Genomic DNA, 20,620 nt, shown 5'->3' on the forward strand with positions numbered 1-20,620 from the left:
CAAAGGGAAGGGAAGAAGAGAAGACATCCACAGACTTAAACACTTTGAGATTTTTAGGACATAGTAGACATGCAAATAAAGCTGAGAAGTGGCAGTGAGTGGATAGAGTGATAAGAAAAGGAAAGATGGATGAGAACTGGAAAACGCTGACATCCGAAAGATGAGCAGAGGAAGAGAAACTCACATCTCATTTTTGTCCACATCATCTTCATGGCTTATAAGAAGTGAGATTCATGTTTCTATGTCCTACTTGAAACTTCCACATTTAAAGCATTCTAGTGAGGGGTGCCTGGGTAGCTCAGTTGGTTGAGCGTCCAACTCTTAATTTCCGCTCAGGTCATGATCTCAGAGTCCTGGGATAGAGCCGAGTATCAGGCTTCCCGCTGAGCACAGTCTGCTTGTCCCTCTCCCTCTACCCCTCCCCTCTGTGCCCTCACACTCTCTCTCTCTCACTCTCTTTAAATAAATAAATAAATAAATAAATAAATAAATAAATAAATAAAATCCTTAAAAAAGAAAAAGTGTTCCAATGAGACCTGCTGAATGAGATGAACCAAAATTTTTAGCTCAGTGCAATTAAACAATACTGGTTACTGGTGAAGACACTGGGTTTTCAATTTTTATCATCAATGTGTTACTCTGTTTTTATAACTAAATTCATAAAGGCCAATATCTGTTCCATCTAGGTAGTGTCTGTATGGCTATGCCAATTATTTAGTGTTTAAAGCTTGGTAAAGAAAAGCAGAGGAAATGGGCTAGAACTGGATGGCAAATAAAAATAGGAATAAAAATATAGTTCAGACTTAATTTTTGCCTCTGTGAAAGTGCTCATTTTGCATATTCATAACTTACAAGGTTGATTTTCTAATTTCAAACTTTTCCTCAAGTTAAGACTTTCCGTAGACAAATGTATAATCTTTTGAACCAAATGGATATAAAGATAGAATAAAGGGCACTTTAAAAAATACATACTGACATTTCTCTATGTCTCTTGATACAAACTGGTTGTGTGCTGGTGCAAGGAAAAAAGATATGAATCAAAGAAAGAATCCTGCAACAGAAAGCTTTTGCATCAGTAAGTATGTGGGGAGGGGGGAGGAGGAAGGAATAAATTCAGTGGAGAACCAAAGACCAGCCAGATCTTTAGAGGAGAATTTATCAGACAACTTGCCTTAGGACATGTACTGGAATGGAGTAGAGGAGAAGTTAAACTTCAGGGGTTGATGGCTAGACAGTTATGCTACAAAATAAAAATTTGTTCTTACTAATGGTACGTTAAATTCATAATTCATTAGTAACTTTAAAGAAGAATATTCCACTGTGGTGTTTCCAACTAACTTTTGCTTACATTATTTTCTCATGAAAGTAAACTATCCTTTTCTATAAATCTGAGGTTATGATTAATTGCTAAAATTTTATGGTGCATAATCATCTGCTTTGCATATGTTGTATTTTTTATAATTAGTCCTGTCAGTAATTTTCAGTAGTATAGCATAAAATACTACTTTCTCTTCCTACAAAAAAAAAAAAAAAAACCTTTAAATACAACAACAAAATGTAAATGGTAAACTAGCAGAATAAATTACAGTTAAATGCTAATTGTACATTTTTTATTAATTTATTGGCTAGAAATTGATACGTTACAACTTAAGAGTTTAAGATTTTGTTTGAATTTGGGTATTCTTGTCTTTTTCAATATGATTCGTCATTGGCTTCATACTTGTTTAAAACCATGTTCTGGTGCCTGTTTATGGGCTTTTGCATTATTGCAAGACCTTTTCAAAGTGAACAGAAAGGCATAGGCTTTAATATGAGAGAAGCGTGTTTATGAATGCTTTCATTAACTAAGATGCACTAACAGGCTGTCCCCAACTTACTAATAGGTTTTGTTGCACACAGCCATTTCTGAGCCTGTTGTTTAGAAGCAGGAATTCCTGTTCCCATAGAAACAATGTTGTATATGATCTCACGCCAACTCTCAAAAGCTTTTTTAACCATAATGTAACTAAATAATACTAATAGAGTCTGAATCCTTTTGCTTGAGTCCAGATCTCTGATGCCCCCTGGACCTGACAATAGGGGACTCAGATAGAAGTGGCTCCATGCAACAATCCCCATGGAAGCACAGGGAGAAGTTTCTCAAAGCATGAATGAGGAGAGCAGGCCAAAGGCTTTCCCAGTGGTTTCTGATAGGGTTCTCCAGGGAGGGTGGAGTGGATAAGAAATAGGATTTTGAAGAAGGGAATGTCATCTGCTGGGAACTAAAGGGAGTATAGGATAATCTGAATTATTTAAAAGTCTTGGGTGGCTCAGTCGTTAGGCGTCTGCCTTTGGCTCAGGTCATGATCCCAGGGTCCTGGGATCGAGCCCCGCATCAGGCTTCCTGCTCGGCGGGAGGCCTGCTTCTCCGTCTCCCACTCCCCCTGCTTGTGTTCCCTCTCTCGCTGTCTCTCTCTCTCTCTGTGTCAAATAAATAATTAAAATCTTTAAAAAAAATAAATAAAAGTCTTAATTTTATTTTTATGTGTACACCTTTAAAATTGGTGGTATACTGAGAAAAATAAAAGAAAAACCTGGAATGCTTGGAGTCTGATACTATTCAAAAACTTTGTGACTTTGGTAAATTCCTTAACTTCTCTAGGCCTACTTCCGTAGTACAGCATGAAGGGATTTAATGAAACATTTTCCAAGTCTTTTTTTTTTTTTTTTTTAGATTTAAAATGTTTGATTCTGCCATAGTACTGTCAGTAATGAGTAAAATATAGTGGCAGTGGAACCAAGCAATGGTCAGGGGATGTCTTCTCATTTCCCTTGCCTTGTATAATGCATTATGATATCATTACAATGAATAATAATGGTAGTAATAGTAATAAACATGACTACAATTACTAAGGTTATCAAAATTTTAGCTGGTAGAGCAGTAGTCCTCAGACTTGGCTAGTCATCAGAATCACTTAGGGAGCTTTTAAAAAATTGACATTCTCAGTTCCCACCTCAAATCTAATTAAATGAGAATCTTTGGGAGTGGAGCCCAAGAATTTCTCTTTATAAAATAGCCTCCTGTGTGATGCTGATGACCAACTGGGGAGGGAACCATTATAATAGATGTCCTTAGTGAATTGAAATGAGAACTTAGCATGATTTGCAGTTTTCATAACAAAATTTTTGTATGAAAGGTTTGTTTTTCAGTATTTTTCTCATTCTTTCTGAAGTCCAGTTTAAATATAAATCTGCAGAGCAAACCATTTCTTCTAAGGGTAAATTCCAGCTAAAAAGTCCTAAATTTTAGAATCTGATCTAATAGAGTTTTCTTGTTCAAATGTTCATTGGAAATATTCAGTGTTAAATTACCTTTTCTTATAGATAGTCAACAAACGACATATAGCAAATGACAAATGATTTCCTATTTTAAAGCAAAATAAGGCTCAGATTGCTAGGATTTATTTCTAATATGTGAAAATATTTGTGGAGTTGTGGCCACACTTGCATATAAATTTTATCATTTTACTGGACTTTAAAAACACTTCCAGGCAACCCATGGAAAGAACCTCTATTATATTTGTATGTCTGTATGTATTGTTTTTTCTTTTTCATACTAGTGTATATGGAATTACAAAATAAATTTAAATATGTATTTTGAAGTATAATCATTTCAATTTTTATACAAAGGATTAATGCTTCACATAATATTTGTAAATTAACTATATATTAGATAATATTCAGTGAAATTTAAATGTCTTCATTTTCCTTGGATATGAATTATTTTTATATCTTTTTCTCAAATAGAAATTGATTGACTAACTTAGCAGAAACGATGCATGGCTGTGAAATGTTATACACATACCACAATGTCATAAAGGTAGCTTTCTAAGAGTTGCATATAACAGGACCATCATTTTAACCAAAAGAGTCTATTAAATTGTGAGGAAGTGAAAATTTTGGTAGCGTTTCTCTCTTCATTAGTTACTTGATATCATTCTTAAATAGCCATTAAAAACAAAAGAATCTTAAGATATCCTATTGCTCTTTGTCACTGTTTCCAATCACTGTCACCCTTCTGTGCTTCCGCTCTACCCCCGTGCCTATTATCCAAGTCACCTTTGGAGCACCTTTTTATTTCACAGAATGGTGGCTGTCCTTTGGATAGGTGTGCTCAAGGTGTCCTTTCCAGTGTCCTCCACGTTGCATGTCTCAGCCCCATGTTTCCAAGGCACGTTAAACATGACAAAGCTGAGACCTTTAAAACAGTTCTTAATAAAAGGAGAGCAGGGAGGTGGGACTACCATAGAGGCTCAAATCGCAAGGGTCTAATTTGATGTTGGCAGGGTGAGATGTTGACAGGATCCTCTTTTTTTTTTTTTACAGCTATTTCCATGGCTGTGGAATCACAAGGAAGGTCCTGAGTGTGTATTTTGGATTTGTCCTCAAATTTCAGAATGCCTCATTTGTGTATACCAGTGTCCCAGCTGTTGCAGACTTTGTAATGAATTAGTATTGGACTCAGAAATTGAGTTTCTGCCAGAGGATTCTGGCAGTGAACATTCTCCTATAACAACAGACGAATGATAGCAGTGGAAATGCCAGGGGACTTCACAATAGCATGTCTCAGGATTCAGTGTAATGGCTTAACTTCAACATAAAGATGATCAGAGCAAGCAGGGCTTATTGTTCCACTCTGCTGAGTGGCATGTTAGGTGCCAGTTATGTAAATGAAGGTAATTACAAGAGAGTGCCAAAATGTGTCCTCCATGAGAAAGTGCGCAGTTCTTAAGTAGATCATCCTGCAATCATAAGAAGCCTTTGTGGGGGGCAACAAAACCCCCCTTCTATGAGAGGCTTAATATCTTTTGAGACATTGGGAGAAGAGTGCCATTTTGAGCAAAGGCCGATTGGGATTTCTCCAAGATTGCAAAGCATCTTCCCTGTGTGACCCTCAGAAATAAAGTTTTAATTTCCAGTTTAACTATCCATCTTTCAGTAAGCATTCTTTCATATGCTTCCTTTCTGATTACAAGCCAAATGATTAATTTAAAGAGGAGAAACATTAAATCGGAAAGCATTTTTCTTAAAAATGTATGGTGAACCCGATTATTCCTTTGGGCAGAAGCTTTGTATGTTAAAAAACGGAAACGACTTTTGAAAGAAATTAGCACACTCCCTGTCACAGGATAAGGTAACTAGGTCCTTATCAATCCTATGGGTTATTTGCTTTTTAAAAGTTTTGTCTCGCACCTTACACACACACACACACACACACACACACACACACACAAAGACTGCTTCTAGAATACAACGATATTACCTTTTTATAATTCAAAATATAATCCTCCTTCTTAATTACCAGCCACATGGAGTTCACCCTATGTAGAATTTTTATATTTTTTAATGAAGAGTTCTTCCTCACACTATTATCATGTGCCATACTGTGGATAATTAGTTTTAAAGGCAGAACATAACCAACAAAGTTTAGTGACCTCTGTCATAATGCAACATAATGGAAAAAAAAAAAGGTTAAAAGCAACACTATCAGGTAATTGTTTCCTTGTTAGTGATTAAATTGCAAACTCTGAGAGGACAGGAACATTGCCTGTCTTGCCCACGTTTACATCTCTAGTATCTAACAAAGACTAAGGGCTTTAAAAGCGTTAGTTGAAAATGAACATGATTTAGCCATTAATTTTTTTTTTTTTTAAAAAGGAAGGAAATCCTGCCATTTGCAACAACATGGATGAACCTTGAGGACATTATGCTAAGTGGAGTAAGTCAGACAGATATTGTATGATCTCACTTATATGTGGAATCTAAAAAAATTAAAACAACCAAATTCAAAAAAGAGATCAGTTACCAGAGCCTGAGGGTGGGAGAATTGGATGAAGGTATCAACAAGTTCCAACTTTCAGTTTGAGAGTTGTGACGAGAGTAAATCCTAAGAGTTCTCATCAGAAGGAGAAAAAGCTGTTTCTTTTTTTGTATCTATATGAGGTGATAAAGTTTAACTAAGCTGATCGTGATAATCATTTTACAATATATATGATTCAAGTCATTATGCTGTACCGCTTAAACTGACACAGTGCTGTACGTCCCGTTATAGCTCAAAAAACTGGGGGAAAATATCAGTTGAATGAGTGAGGTATCTGCTACAATGGCTCATCCAATCCACTAATTTTAAGAGAGAATACAAAAATACCTACATTTCCTAGATGTGTATTTTTTAAAAACATCAATTTCTAATAAGGGAAGAAAAGCAAATTGAAATGAAGTATTTTTGCCTGTTTTTAAAAAAGACTAAAAGGGAGTGATAATGCACAGTGTTGTTGAGTATCGTAAAACAGACAGTCTCATCCGCTGGTGGTATTGCAAATGGATACAGCCATTCTGGGGAAGCATTATGGTAATGTGTGCCAAAATGCAATATCTGAATATGGCTTGACCCCAAGATTAAACTTTTGAAAGATAATTGCAAGGCAGAATTATAAGGAAGTTCATTGCAGCGTTACTGATAATTGCAAAAATTGAAAAAGTGAAAATATCTATTGGAAGGGAATTATGCTAAATGAAGAAGAGCTTTTTAAGTATTGAAACTAATGTGTGCTTTGGTGAATTTGAATTTTTCTGATTTTTAAGTCGAAACAACTGTATTGTCTTTGCCTAAATTAGTTATTCTTTCACATAGAGTACCTCTTTAGGTATATACTTGGGCATTAGGAATATTAAAAAGGTCTTAATAAAACTGTAATTTTGTACATAACTGAATCTGGAAAAGTGTGGAAAATACATTTTTATGTAAACAAATTCTTAATAACAATGATGCCCACATGTATGTATTATTTTTCTAGGCCTATGCCTAAAATAATTGAAAGACTCTAACTGAAGAAAATGAGGTAAAGCTTTTCTGACAGTCAGTAGTAATTTTTTGGATTGTGACTGTTAAGAAAATAATGAAAGAGATAATACACTTTGGAAAAGTCATGGATAAAAAATTTTAATATCACTCTATAAAGGGAAAGAAGTCTTATCTGTGTTCATTTCAGTGTCATGGTAGATCACCAGTGAATCTTCTAGAGTCATCAGTGTAGATGTCTGAGAGCACCTACCATGTGCAAGGCATGGTGACTACTCCTAGAGGGAATGCGAAGTTTCTTCTGTTGGTGTACAAGTTACATCTCAAATATCTGGAATCAGCTAAATTCTTGGTGTGTTCTACAAGTTTAGAAATGTCTAAAAAAACATACTTTTCAGTTAAGTATCTTTTGAGTCACAAGGGCAGGCTACTGTGTTGTACATTCTTGGGGACATAAAGATTCTTTAGAAACATGTCTAGCCCTTAAGGAGCTTACAGTACTAGACACTAAGGGTAAACGAACATATTCACCTAACAAATAGAAGTATGAGATGACTTGAGTTTTTTTTAATAAAAAAGTCACTTGTGCTAATGCAGGATGCACAAACTTGCTCCCTGGGGTTGGATTTTATGTGTATCTTCAAAAAGTGGGCCACCCCATGTTGGGCTGGGCAAGTATCTCCTCAAAAGGCTCACCCTCAGGGGCACCTGGGTGGCTCAGTCAGTTAAGCGCTGGACTCTTGATTTGGGCTCAGGTCAGCCCCACGTCGGGCTCCATGCTCAGTGCGAAGTCTGCTTAAGATTCTTTCTCTCCCTCTTCCTCTGCCCTTCCCCCAGTGTGCACGCTCTGCATAAATAAATTAACAAAAATAAATAAATAAATAAAATATTAGAAAAGAAAAGAAAGGCTCACCCTCAAGCTTGACTAGGCGCCTCTGAAGCCCAACAGCTTTTAAGGGTCCCCTTCTGGCCTCATCTCGGTGCCATGGTTTGTGCCTCAGCCTCTCCCTACAGCCCCTAGGCAGCTTTTTAACCACCCTGGAGTCCTCTCCCAAGCCATGGACCAAATGGAAACAATAAAGCATTTGGGGCGGGGGGATTAAATAAATAAGTGGGCCATCGACCAACCTTTGGTAGAAGAACTGACAAGGAAAGGAGAAACTTTTTCTTTCTCCCAACCTTCCTAGTCTTAGGGCTCATTGTGGTAAAGGAAATAAGCTAAGGAGTGAAAATGAAATAGTAGAGGGATAGTCAACTTTAGGAACTTCGTTTTTTATCAAGACATTTCCCAAAAACAAAAAACCTTTCTGGGCGCTCTTATCTTCTACTTCTTAAACTGTTGATTTCTCCCCAGGGACACTATTTTCTAAGTGGCTATTATAATTTTTTATTTATATACATATTTTCTAAGAGTCATATTACAGATAATTAAATATAAGAAATGATTTTTAAATCAGAAAAATATTTTAACCTTTTTGATAGAGTTAAATTTTAAAAACTCAGAGCTTAAGAAGATTTTTAGGGCAAAAGCCCAGAAGACTCCAAAAAAATTACCTAGAAACATAGTTATTGATGTATTAAGATGATGCTTATTACCACCATTAGTTTACATTTTATTTTATTCAAAATAACACTTGTATGTACCTTATACTTAATTACTACAATTTGCCACTTCATATGCTGAAGATAATCTAACCTAAACTCTGTGATAGCTGGAACACAATGGAAATGTCCTGGATTTTTCTCTAAGGGGAGTTTGTCCAAGATCTCTAAAATCTAATCTTTGGGAATTTGCTTCAAACTATATTACACAGGCATACATGTGCTTCATAATTTACACTGTGAATTACGTAGCCTAAAAACACAAAATTCTATGATCTTACTATAAATGTATTCCTTCTTCCATTCATTCAATCAGTATTTTTTGAATAATGCAGTGCTTAATCAGCAGTTGGCTGTCAATGACTAGCATTTCTTCTCTTCTGAGTTTATGTTTTGCCCTTTAGATTGCCCTAAAGACTAGTAAATTGTAAACTGCTTGGGAAGAAGGAATGTTTGTATTCAGAGTTCATCATTGATGGGGATGAGGTCATTTAGAAACCCAGAAGGGTGCTAGAATTAGAACTTGGAATTTCTGAGGCCTCTTTGGCACTCTGTCATTTTGTTTCTTTTTTTTTTTTTTTTTAAGATTTTTTTTTTGTTTATTCATTTGAGACACAGAGATACAGAGAGAGAGAGAGAGAGAGAGAGTGTGAGCAGGAGGAGAGGCAGGGGGAGAGGCAGAGGGAGAGGGAGAAGCAGGCTCCCCACCGAGCCAGGAATGGGACATGGGGCTTGATCCCAGCACCCTGGGATCATGACCTGAGCCGAAGGCAGATGCTTAACCATCTGAGCCATCCAGGTGCCCCTGTGTCATTTTGTTTCTAAGAACACTCTAATTTTCGCTGTAAGCGCTTTCCTTTAGTGGTTTGCAACCCACTCTGTCTGCACCTGAACTAATCAAGGCCTCTCCCTTCTCAAGTGGTTTTGCTCTCACTATCTCTTCCTCCTCTGGGACTGGCCTAGTTAGCTTCTGGGTTAAGTAGGCAGAGGCTCTCTGCCTCAAGGCTCTTTTCCTTTAGATCTGCTGTAGCATTTCCTCCCCTCCATGCCAAGCAGGGTCATAATCTTTGCCTCAGGGTTCCTGGCTACTGAGCCTCATCCTTGCTGAAGGGAGAGTGATAGCCAGAGTTTTACATTTTTCTCATCTGTGTCTCAATTGCAGGAAGCAAGAATATAAACTCTAAAAGAAACTTTCCCTCTGCTTTTCTTGGTCTGGCTTTTCCAAAAACTGGTGCACTTACTTTTCCTTTGGAGTGGTCTACCTCCTCCTTTCGCTATGCATTTGTGGCCACATGAACATCCTCTCTCACAGGAAAGCAGACCAAGCCCCCAAGTCACTCCCTGACTCACCTATAAAATATGGCTAAGATGACATCATTTACTCACTAGGACTGAAAAAAGATTTCCACTGATGAAAGGAATATAATTTACCTTTAGGGGTCCCTGGGTGGCTCAGTCAAGCATCCGACTCTTGATTTCAACTCAGGTCATGATCTCAGGGTTGTGAGATAGGAGCCCCATGCCCAGCACAGCGCCTGCTTAAGACTGCTTAACATTCTCTCTCTCCCTCTACCTCTGCCTGCCCCCCCACCACCATTCCCACACATGCTCACTCTCTCTCAAAAAAAAAAAATAAAAAAGAATTTACCTTTAAATGAAAAACTCAGTATTAAAAAAATCCCCATGTCTTGGCAACATATTCTGAAAGACTTTTGTGACTAGGATTGCCAAATTTAGCAAGTAAAAATACAAATAATTTCAAACTTAACTGGGCATCCTCTATTTTGTCTGGCAACCCTACTTCTAAACCCAACAGAACATAGTACAGATTACTTAATGCCTGTTAGCAGATGATACTGTTTTGTGTCTGGTTGTGATAGAAGATGATTATTAAAATGTTTTTATCTTTAATATTGGTTTTTTGTTTGGAACTGCCATCATGAATCAAGTGTTAATAACTTCAAAGACACTGTCTTTTAAGGATAGTGAATTGCCTTTAGTACGTAAGCTTGTATGTCTAGTTCTCCTAGTGAAGAAGAAGGAAAAAGAAAAACAACATGATTGGGATCTTGAAATTCTTTGTTGTTCTAGTTGACATAACCAGCAATGTTGTTAATGACTCAGAATTCATCTTGTCCTCCTTATGCCCAAAGGTTTTTTACTTATTTTTTTTATCAAATAAAAGTCTCTTTAATGATATACTCTTCCTCACTACTCCTTGTAGAAAGGGCATTAGTTTCGCAGTTAGCCAGTTAGTCCTTCAGATCTCTGACACCATTTCAAGGGTATGTGAAACAGCTTGAACATATAACCTAACTACTCTGAGCTGCAGTTTACACTTCTGTAATAAAGGAGAGTGTTTCAAGGATGAAATGAGATAGTATGTGCGAGAATTTAGAATGATAGCTGGCAGATAATGAGCACTGACCAAGCATTAATTCTTGTTTTCCCTTTTTGTCTTTCCTGAACCCCTATAGCCTTTTTGTACCTTTTAATGGCATGCAGCACATTTCTGCGTTGCAGTGTGGTTATATTGAATATATTTTTATCTTTCCTGCCATATTAAAAGATCCTTGAGGGCAAGTGATCCCATAGCAATGGTGAAGTGGACCTGGGAGAGGGGAGGGGTGTAGCTCACCAGTTCATTTGTAAAGATAAAAATCATTTCGGTCTCAGCAGAGATTAAAATACAACTTTGCAAAATATGATAGGACATGAAACTGTTAAGATATTTTTCCTACCCAATGAGACATTTTTCTACTGAATAGGAGAACTAAATAAATATTGAGGTAAACTTTCAGGAATTACTATGTGCCAGGCCTATTAGTTAAAATGCACATACCTATTTAGCAATCTTTATAAAGCTAAAAATCAGTAGTGGGTCTCAATTGACCAGTACTTACACATGGAAGAACTGATATCCACTGGAGGAATGACATAATTTCAAAAGTCTTCACTTGAAATAATATTACTTTATACTTTAGCTTTTAAAATACTTCCAAATACATTATCCTCTCTGATTTCACCACTCTCCTATAGTCAATGGTAAATATTATTAACTGCATCTGATAGATGAGAAAATGAATGCTCAGTGTGATTAGGTAGTCCAAGTTCATCAACTAATAAAAGGCAAAAGAATGTCTCCTGAAATCTAGTCCGTACCATTACATCATATTTTCTCTCCTAGTTGCAAAGAGAAACTTCTGAATAGTCAGCCCTGCCAGTGGTATCTGCATCACACATATATTTTATTTTGCTATCTTTTAAAAACTAGACAACCAGTCCTCAGAATGCACAATAACATAGCACATATTGTAAGTGACTCTTCAGCTAATACTTGATATAATTGGAGGTGCCAGGCCCCTTGGCCACGTTAAAAGTAGAAAAAGATTCTGAGTAGTGATGATCCCAAATTAGAACAGTGGGAAAGTAAGTAGTTCTTTATTTAGTTATGGAGGCAACATTTCAGAAGACCTCCGTATATCTATATGTCATCAATGTCTGTGGAAGTACATCTCCTACTCCAAAAACATTTTAAATGCCAGTTTTTACTCTCCTAGCTGTATTTCCCAGAGCAATGAGAGAAAAGCTTCCTCAGTTTTGTTTCCTCAGCAATTCCAATCTTTCTCTCCTTCTCAGTAGGTAACTGCACTTTCTTACTGTCTGAATTAATTGAGACTGTTCAGCGTGAACTCTCTCCTCTTCCTACCTCTGCCTGGCAAAGTCACCTATCCTCCCTTCTCTTCCAACTTGTCTGGGAGCAAGATGTGATTCTTCTCCCTACAAGGCTGTCACCTGCTCCTGCTCCTTGGTTTAGCCCTTTGACATCCCCTCCGGTAACTTTCTCAGTTCTCTTACCTCTTACAGCTTCTGTTGCTCCCTCTTAGCTTATTAGCAAAGTGTCTTTAAAACAAACACACACACATAACCTCTCAAACTATATTTTGCTTTTATTTTGGTCTTCGCAGAACTTATCAGAAGAATTGATTGCACTCGTGGCCATGGTTTTCCCCTATAATTCCCTGCAGCCCAATTTCTATTTCAGTACTCTGTGGGAACTGCTGTCTGATAGGTCACATGCAAATGATCAAATCAACAAGAACTTTCATTAATCCTTAGCCTCTTTGAGTTTTGGGGTTTGAGAACCCATTCATCTTCTCCCTTCACAATTTCTTTTTTTTTTTTTTTTTTGGCTATTTTCTATTTTTCCCAGTTTTATTGAGATATAATTAACATCGTAATTCTTTTATTTAAATATATGTTTTAATGAGATGTAATTTATATACCATAAAATTTATCCTTTTAAATTATATATTTCAGTGGATTTTAGTATATTCACAAGGTTGTGCAACTATTACCACTGTCTGATTCCCGAATATTTTCACACACCCCCTAAAAAGAAACCCCATACTCATTAGCAGTCACTGCATTTTATCTCCTCCCTCTAGCCCCTGGCAACCACTAATCAATTTTGTCTCTACGGTTTTGCCTATTCTGAACATTTCATATAAATGATTTATACAATATGTGGTCTTTGTGACTGACTTTTTCCACTTAACATAATGTTCTCAAGGTTCATCCATGTTATGGAATCTATCAATACTTCACTCCCTTTTATGGCTGAGTAATATATGGATGGACCACATTTTGTTTATCCATTCATAAGTTGATGGGCATGTGGGTTGTTTCCACCTTTTGGTTATTAAGAATAAAGCTGCTATGAATATTCATGTTTAACTGTTTGTATAGACATATGTCTTCATTTCTCTTGGGTGTATACCTAGAAGTGGAATTACTGAGTCACATGGTTATTCTATGTTAAACATTCTCCAGAAGTCTTTCAACTTCTGTGACTGTGCATTGTCTTCCTTTTTGCTATCTCATCTCTAAACAAAATGTAGATATTCCCTAAGTCTGGGTCTTCCCTCTCTTTACTCTTTACCAGCAATCTAATACTTTCCCTTTGTCCTAAATGCTGTCTAATCTTACTTTGGGGAACCTGTTTTCAGCCTGGTCACTCTGAACCTAGGTAGGTTCAGGACCTCAATATTGTCGTGGGGTCAGACTTATTTCAGCATTTGCAGATTTAGCAATATCTGCCTTTATCTTCTAAATAATATGAAGACTTTCTGCCATTGAGTGTTTAGTTATGTCCATTAATTAGCTCCAACCCACCTTCCCATGATGTTTAACTAGCTCCTAAGCTAAGCACATGCTTTATTCAATATTAGTTATTTTCTTTTCACTGTGTATGATCTCACATATTCTTTGCCTCTCCTTGGTGTGGCCATGTTCTGTCACCTTTTCAAGATGAACTGTCATATTAGTTCATCCCAATTTTGCATCCCCATAAAAATTTATCTAAGCTTCCCAACTGAAAATAATTTCTTCAACTTATGAACCACTGAAATGTTTTAAAAACACTTTTTATGACCTTTTGACTTTACACCAAATGTTTCTTATTAGACACAAAGCTCTTTGAAGGTAAAAACAATGTCACATCACCCACCTCCTACTGCCACAAGTGTGTAATGCTTAGTTCTTTGCTTGGTACATGAAACATAGTTGCAAAAAATTTTTTAATGACAAGTAATTTTTGATGTATTTTATTCTTACAAACACTCCCAAATTCTAGCTCTTTTGTAGTTTTATTATTATTAAATTGAGGAGGAAATCCAGAATACAGGATTCAAATAATAGTTTACTTTCAGATATTATACTATAATTTAGCAGCATGTATTTTCATTTAGTATCTAGTGTGCCAGTTGACATTATAACAGTGTAGCAGTAATAGGTCTTCAGTCCATATCCAAACTAAAGATGGTATTGGCCTCATAATGAGGGAAAAAAAGCAACTGTAGCTATGTGAGAAATAAAAAGTAAACCCAAAGTATGTTTGGAAAAGTAATAACATATTTTATAGCAGAAAGAGAAATGACTGAGAGAATGCACATAAACCATTGTAGTTCCTGGAACATGTCCCATAATAAAGAAGTATTGTAAAAATCTTAATTTTCATAATTTTAATAAAATTAGTTCCAATTCCTTTTTACCTTTCATACTTGGGACTTTTGAAGTTGGACAGATTTCCTTAATTTGTGAGCAGGAATTGTATTTAGTATTGGTATAGATTATATTAATGTTCTTTATGGGTTCCATTAGCAATTCATTATTATTAGCAGTAGAATAATAAAGAAAATAGAAATATGAATACCAGGCTGCTTAGTATTATTTACTGTAGCCTGTGGAATGCCAGCTCTAAGGAGGAGAAGGTGTTCATCCTATTAAACTGAGTGTCTGATTCCAGACCTGAAAAAACAAAACCTGTCTTAGCCATTAGTTAGCATTAATTCACAGGTTTCTTTTACAGAAGGGTCTCTGAGCTTATTTGGGAGTTTGGAGCCATCCTAAAAGATACTGAATATTGGGTTTGGGTCTGAACCTTGAGGATTTTGTTAGAGCTTCTGAGGATGACTTAAGAATCCATTCCATCACATATTCAGTACCTCAACTGCCTCTCCTTTGGATCTACATCATGAATGTGAGCCAGAACAGCCTGACATTTGATTGGTAAATAGGATGCTTTATAATTAATTACTGACTCTTATTATAGTACCATGAAATAAAAGAGCTTCTCAACTTGATTCCCCTAGTAGTCCACACTACGAACACAATATATCCACACATTTATTCTTTAACTTTATGTAAGATATACTGTAAAACAAAAATAACAATTATTGTAAAAAACATTTTTTAGCAATTAGCTTTTTTTCCCAACAAACTTAGTCTAATTATGGATCAGCCATGATAAAATGAAAGGTCAATAGCTACAGATGCATAATTTCACTCTGATAGATTGCTGTTTGAAAATAGGATATGACAATTAGATGATTAATTTTCTTCTATTAAATAGCATTATGAGACTTCAGATTACATTTATCAGTATATTCTCTTTAGTGGGAACATAATGCAAGGAAAGGCTGAACAGAATAGGAATTCATGTCCTTTGTGGAAGGATCCGAATATGCTTTTTATCAACCACACTTGTGAAAATAATTAGACAATGAAATTCTGTTTGAAAACTTATTTTACGTTCAGTATTCAAAGTAACATGTTAAAGGCATCATAAGTTAAAGATTAAAACATGTGAGTATGAGGAGCAAAATTTTGAATGTCCTGCTGGTAATTTTTTTTTTTTTTTTTGGTTCTGGTTATCTGCAAAGTATACACCCCTTGTCAGTATAACTAGGGAGTGCCTGTGTAAACATTCTTGTTTTGCCTGTTCCGCATAATCGTTTCTTGTATCATATTTCTTCTGACCTCGCTATCTGAAACCAATTACAGGAGATCCATTTGGGCTGCATCTATTTTCATAAGAAGCCTAGGCAGCAGTGTTTTTCTCAGAGATGAATATCAACATCAAATATGCTTCTGAGTGCTTTGTTATTTATGTTTCAGAGAGATTTTGTAGCCTTCAGCTCTCAAGAATGTGTCATGCTGTGCTGTTTATACATTGAAGATATTAATGGGTGTAGATGTCATTTTTCATTTTAATGTCTCAAATGCAACAGGCTGATAGGTTAAGCATTCCTATTTTTATGGGGAGAGATATGAGTGATGTCTGTTTTCTCCCAAAATATACATATATTTGCTTTGAAAAAAAAGAAGTTATTTATAAACCTTAGGATACTCAACATTTTTTTGTTTCACTGGGTGTTTCTAAGCTATTCTCAAACAATTTTACTTCTGGTGAAAGTTTTCAGTGTTCTTCATAAGAAAACAGTATTGATCTGACAGGTTACAAAGCTTTTTTACTCTTAATTCTCATAATGACCTCCTCACTAGAGTTACTCTCTGTATATGAGATTCATAGGTATCATAAAGTTATTACAGTTGTGGAAGGGTGCTATGCTTGGACTTTTTCTTACAGAATTTTAATTTATTTGAAATTAAACAGTAACAATTAGGAATGGTGTTTTCAATGATTATTTTTTAAGTTTTTATTTAAATTCCAGTTAGTTAACATAAAATGTAGCACACTTTTTAGAGCAAGATGCACTGAATTCTGAAAAACTTGTGCATACCCACACCTCGGCAGCCTAACACAAAGTATATCTTTAATCTATTAGAAAGATTTTTAGTCATCTTTTCAAGATATTTTAATTTAATCTGATTCCAATTTTTAAAATGTCCTTAGTTTTTTTTTAGCTTTACTAAAATTAGATAACTTCATTAAGTAAAGTGCACTCTTAATTCAAAACAAATGTGTTTTTGGAAACTAGATATGGCTTGGCTGCCTTAGAAACCTCTTTCTTGTTGTTCACTAGAATCACACTCAGTCATTATTACAGGAGATTTTGTAAACATCTCTTGCCTTTTGTTCTAAGTTTTGTTTTTGTTTTTGCAGAGGGTAATCATATAAATACCTAAACAGCTCGTAGAACTTAATGCCTAGTCCTGGAATTTATCTTTTCTATTTACCAACTGAAGTGGGCAAGTGATTTTCAAATTAATATTTTATGTAATTTGACACCTAACACCTTATATTGATGAAAGTATTTTATCTCATAATCTTTCATCTTTTGCGTCGGTACAATAATAAATTACAAAGATGAACTAAATGTCTCTGAGCAATTGTTTATTGAAATGCAGTCCTAAAGTGATATCCAGAATACTGGGAATAAAAATGTCATGCGATGCCTGCCGTGAGAATGCAAACTGCCTAAGATTCCTGCTTATGAGTTTTAAATCATCCTGATCTCTTGGAGTTCTTTTTGTTCTCCCACCTCTTATGTTTACTATAGCAGTCTCTACTGCTACTAAAAGAATGTTGAGATAGGCAAGTGGTCCTTTTTCATAAGAATTTGTATTGAATGATGATCCCGGATTATTTTGAAGATAACTCTAAGTGTATACGGAAACCAAGGTACTTTAAAAGTTTAACCGGCCATTGGTCATATTCCATTATAATTATTACTCCTTTAAAAACAGAGTACATGTATGCTTTTGTCCAGTGAGATTTTCGTGAGCTGCAATTCTAATCTAATTTTCCAGTGTCTTTCTATAGCCACTGGGTGTTACATATTCCACTGGGTTACTTGTTTGGGTTGGGCTGAATGAACATCATGCAGGGTGATGAAATGAATAGGGTCCTAGGCTTGGGAGACAAGAGCCTGAACTTTTGACCAAACTGTGCTACTGCTTTGGACTTTAATCAAGTAATTGTCGTATTATTGGTTCTTCAGTCACTTGTCTACAGGGTATGAAGGCTAAGCTAAACAATCTGTAAGGCTTATGTCCAGCTCTAGAATTCTTTAGTTTATTTGTAATAACTGGTGAAATGATCAGAGGGTTACAAGAGTTTAGAGTTCCATCAGGTATTGGTAGAGTGTATGGTGAAACCCAAGTCAAGGACGGCAGAAACACTTAGCCATAAAAACAATATATATTCGGTGGTGGTTGTTCCATTCAAACACTTACATATTCAAACATAAAAAGATTATGTTGTAGTTTTTCTTTTAGGTTTTGATAAATGAATATTCTCTCTTTACAGGTGAAAATAATTCATCATGGTGCCACATGTTCTCTTTTACTAGGGTTTTATTCATTGCCATCTAATGGTTTCTTTGATGGGACAGAGACAGTATGGCCCACTGGAATGCACTCTGGCCTGGAAGCAGGAGACCTAGAACAAAACACTTGATTACTCTAGGCCTCATTATTCTCATTTGCTAAACTGAGGACATCAGAGTAGACGATTTCTAAGAGTGCTTTTAGTCCCAGCCATGCATGATTTCAAGATTCAGAACTGTGTTCATTAGACTCCTTCAAGAATAATAAATAGCTACAGAATTAAATATAAACTAAGACTCCATTTATACAAAATAAACTGATGAACTCAAAGGGAAATAATAATCTTATGAAAAAAATTAGGCAAAGTTGATGTGGATTTTGGCATCTAAGGCGAAAGTAGTTGACGGATTTTTTTTTTTTCTTTGAGAGTTTCACATAGACACAATACAGCCTAGGTCACACTATAGTAATTTCCACTTAAAAAATGTCATTTGGAGTTATTTCATAGGTTGCAGCTTAAAAAAGGAAAGCTGTATTATTTAGAATATTAAGTGAAATATTTTAAACTAAGTTTGGTGATAATCAAGTATTTGTGGAATTTTTTATTTGGTCTTTTTTTTTTTTTTTTCAAAGTGAACTTTATAATAAAATTGCCTGAGTTCACTGGAATGTGCCATCCTTAGAAACATTTAGGGTTGGAATTACTTGAAAATTGGGAAAAAACAAAAAACAAAACACAAAAGATTGCTATGAGTGAGTGTGTCTCCAAATGTAAAAAGTGTGCTTTACAAACTAGGCCAGATCCTGCTCCGGGAAGACAAATCAGTGTTGTTAGGGGATGGTGCTCGTGCCTTCAGTTTGTTTACTTTGGTTTCTATGTCTGCCTGCCTTCTCCGAGAACTTGCTTGGAGCCAGACTGTAGCAGCCCTCTCTCTGTCTTTTCATAATTGATCAGGGGATGACTGCCTTCCCTGAGGGTTAAGACGTGGCAACTTTTTCTGTTTGCTCAGCATCTCAATGCAGTAGTTCAAACATTGTTCACACCGGCTGGCAGTGTAATGCCATATGCACATCTTGTCAAAGCAACTGTTGTCATGGATACTAGAAACTCTCTTAAAAACCAGATCATTGATTCCAATCAAAATTGTACTTTTTTATCAGCTTAGAATCTCAATTATCATAGTAGAATATTGATCTAAGATATTTCTCCCATCATGAAGAATTTACCTCGTATTCTAAAGCACCGAATAACAGAGTAGGGCAATGATTTATTTTAGTTGTATGTGTTGAAAAATTTCATCATTAGTGTTCATTGAACTCAGCTATTGGGAGAAAAAAGGAGTTTGCAAAGGAGAGGCTCTTAAAAAGTTTTTTTTCCCCTCAATTTACACTGCTACTTTTAAAACATCTCAATATGTATTTTTTAGGGTACTCGTTTTTATGTTTATATAATACACTCACCAAACTGTCCCTCCTCCTGTAAAAGAAATTTAATATAATTTCTTATATTAAGTTTTATTTTCCTGAATGGGAAAAAAAAAAACAAAACAGAAAAATAGATGAAAACATCTTCTATTTTGATTGGTATTCTGTCACACATAGAAACAAACCTGATTGGTTGAGTGGTAATTTCTTTGTTCTCTGATTTTGCTAAGAATGCAAATGAAAACCACTCAATTTTATTTGGCATTAAAACTGCACTTTATTTTGTCAAAGGAGAGGTTTCCCCTTGAATTGTAAGTACAAAAAAAGTGTTTTTAATCTTTAGTGAAAATCCTTATTAATTCACTTTCAAGATAATCTGATGTTGATTTGTCAAATTTAATTACAGCTTCCGGTAACACTTGAAGTCTACTGCTTTTGCTTCAAAATTGTAATATGAAAATGCAAATTGAATGATAATTTAAAAGGGAGTGGGCATTTTAGTTGAACACTCAAAGACAAGTTCCTTGTGGAAATGAGGTTATTGATGCAGTTTATGATTTTTTTCTCTTTAAGCACTTTAAACAAATTAACTTTATTTCCTGCAGGATTACATGTATCTCCATGACTTTAAGTAAAGTTGTGTATGTGTGATATGTGGAATTTTTATACCACATTAGAAGAAGATCTTTAATAATTCTCTCTAGAAAGGAGGATGGGAAAGGGGTTCTCATACATTGAAGCCTTTTACTATTAACCAAGGAATAATCAATTATTGATAATCAATTTACCCTTCAGCAAAGTATTTAGATATTGCTCCCTTTTTACTTCTAGGCTCTCCAAGCAGCAAGACAACTTCTCTTACAGCAGCAAACAAGTGGATTGAAGTCTCCTAAGAGCAGTGATAAACAGAGACCACTGCAGGTTAGTAAAGCATTCTTGTCCTTGGGATCTTATTTTAAAAGATGCTCATAATGATAACAAATGTGCAGACCCAGTTGTGTACATTCAGAAAAATTTTACATTTGCATATGTCAGTAATTTTAATTCAAAAAGAGAGCTCATTTTATCTTCTTGAAAGGGAAACAAAATTTCTATTCCCATAGATTTCAAAAGTCTACAAGGTCACTTATTACAGAAATTATATAGAAACCACATTTAGGATATGTAGGCATAAGAAGT

At 35.5% G+C, this 20,620-nt stretch overlaps 1 protein-coding gene across 9 annotated transcripts in view; it reads left to right on the forward strand.

Moving 5' to 3' along the window:
* Nucleotides 1-20,620, forward strand: part of FOXP2 (forkhead box P2) — a 548,352-nt gene that overhangs the window by 372,955 nt on the left and 154,777 nt on the right. For 8 of the 9 annotated variants that reach the window (XM_036068397.2, XM_036068383.2, XM_036068390.2 and 5 more), the window contains one exon: nucleotides 20,273-20,362. In XM_036068397.2, coding sequence (XP_035924290.1) covers nucleotides 20,273-20,362 — 90 coding nt within the window. Of the gene's footprint in view, nucleotides 1-20,272; nucleotides 20,363-20,620 lie in introns of those variants that run through there. The other variant, XM_036068395.2, reaches the window with a different exon arrangement.

Source organism: Halichoerus grypus, chromosome 12 (genome assembly GCF_964656455.1).
Source record: "Halichoerus grypus chromosome 12, mHalGry1.hap1.1, whole genome shotgun sequence".
Taxonomy (NCBI): Eukaryota; Metazoa; Chordata; class Mammalia; order Carnivora; family Phocidae; genus Halichoerus; species Halichoerus grypus.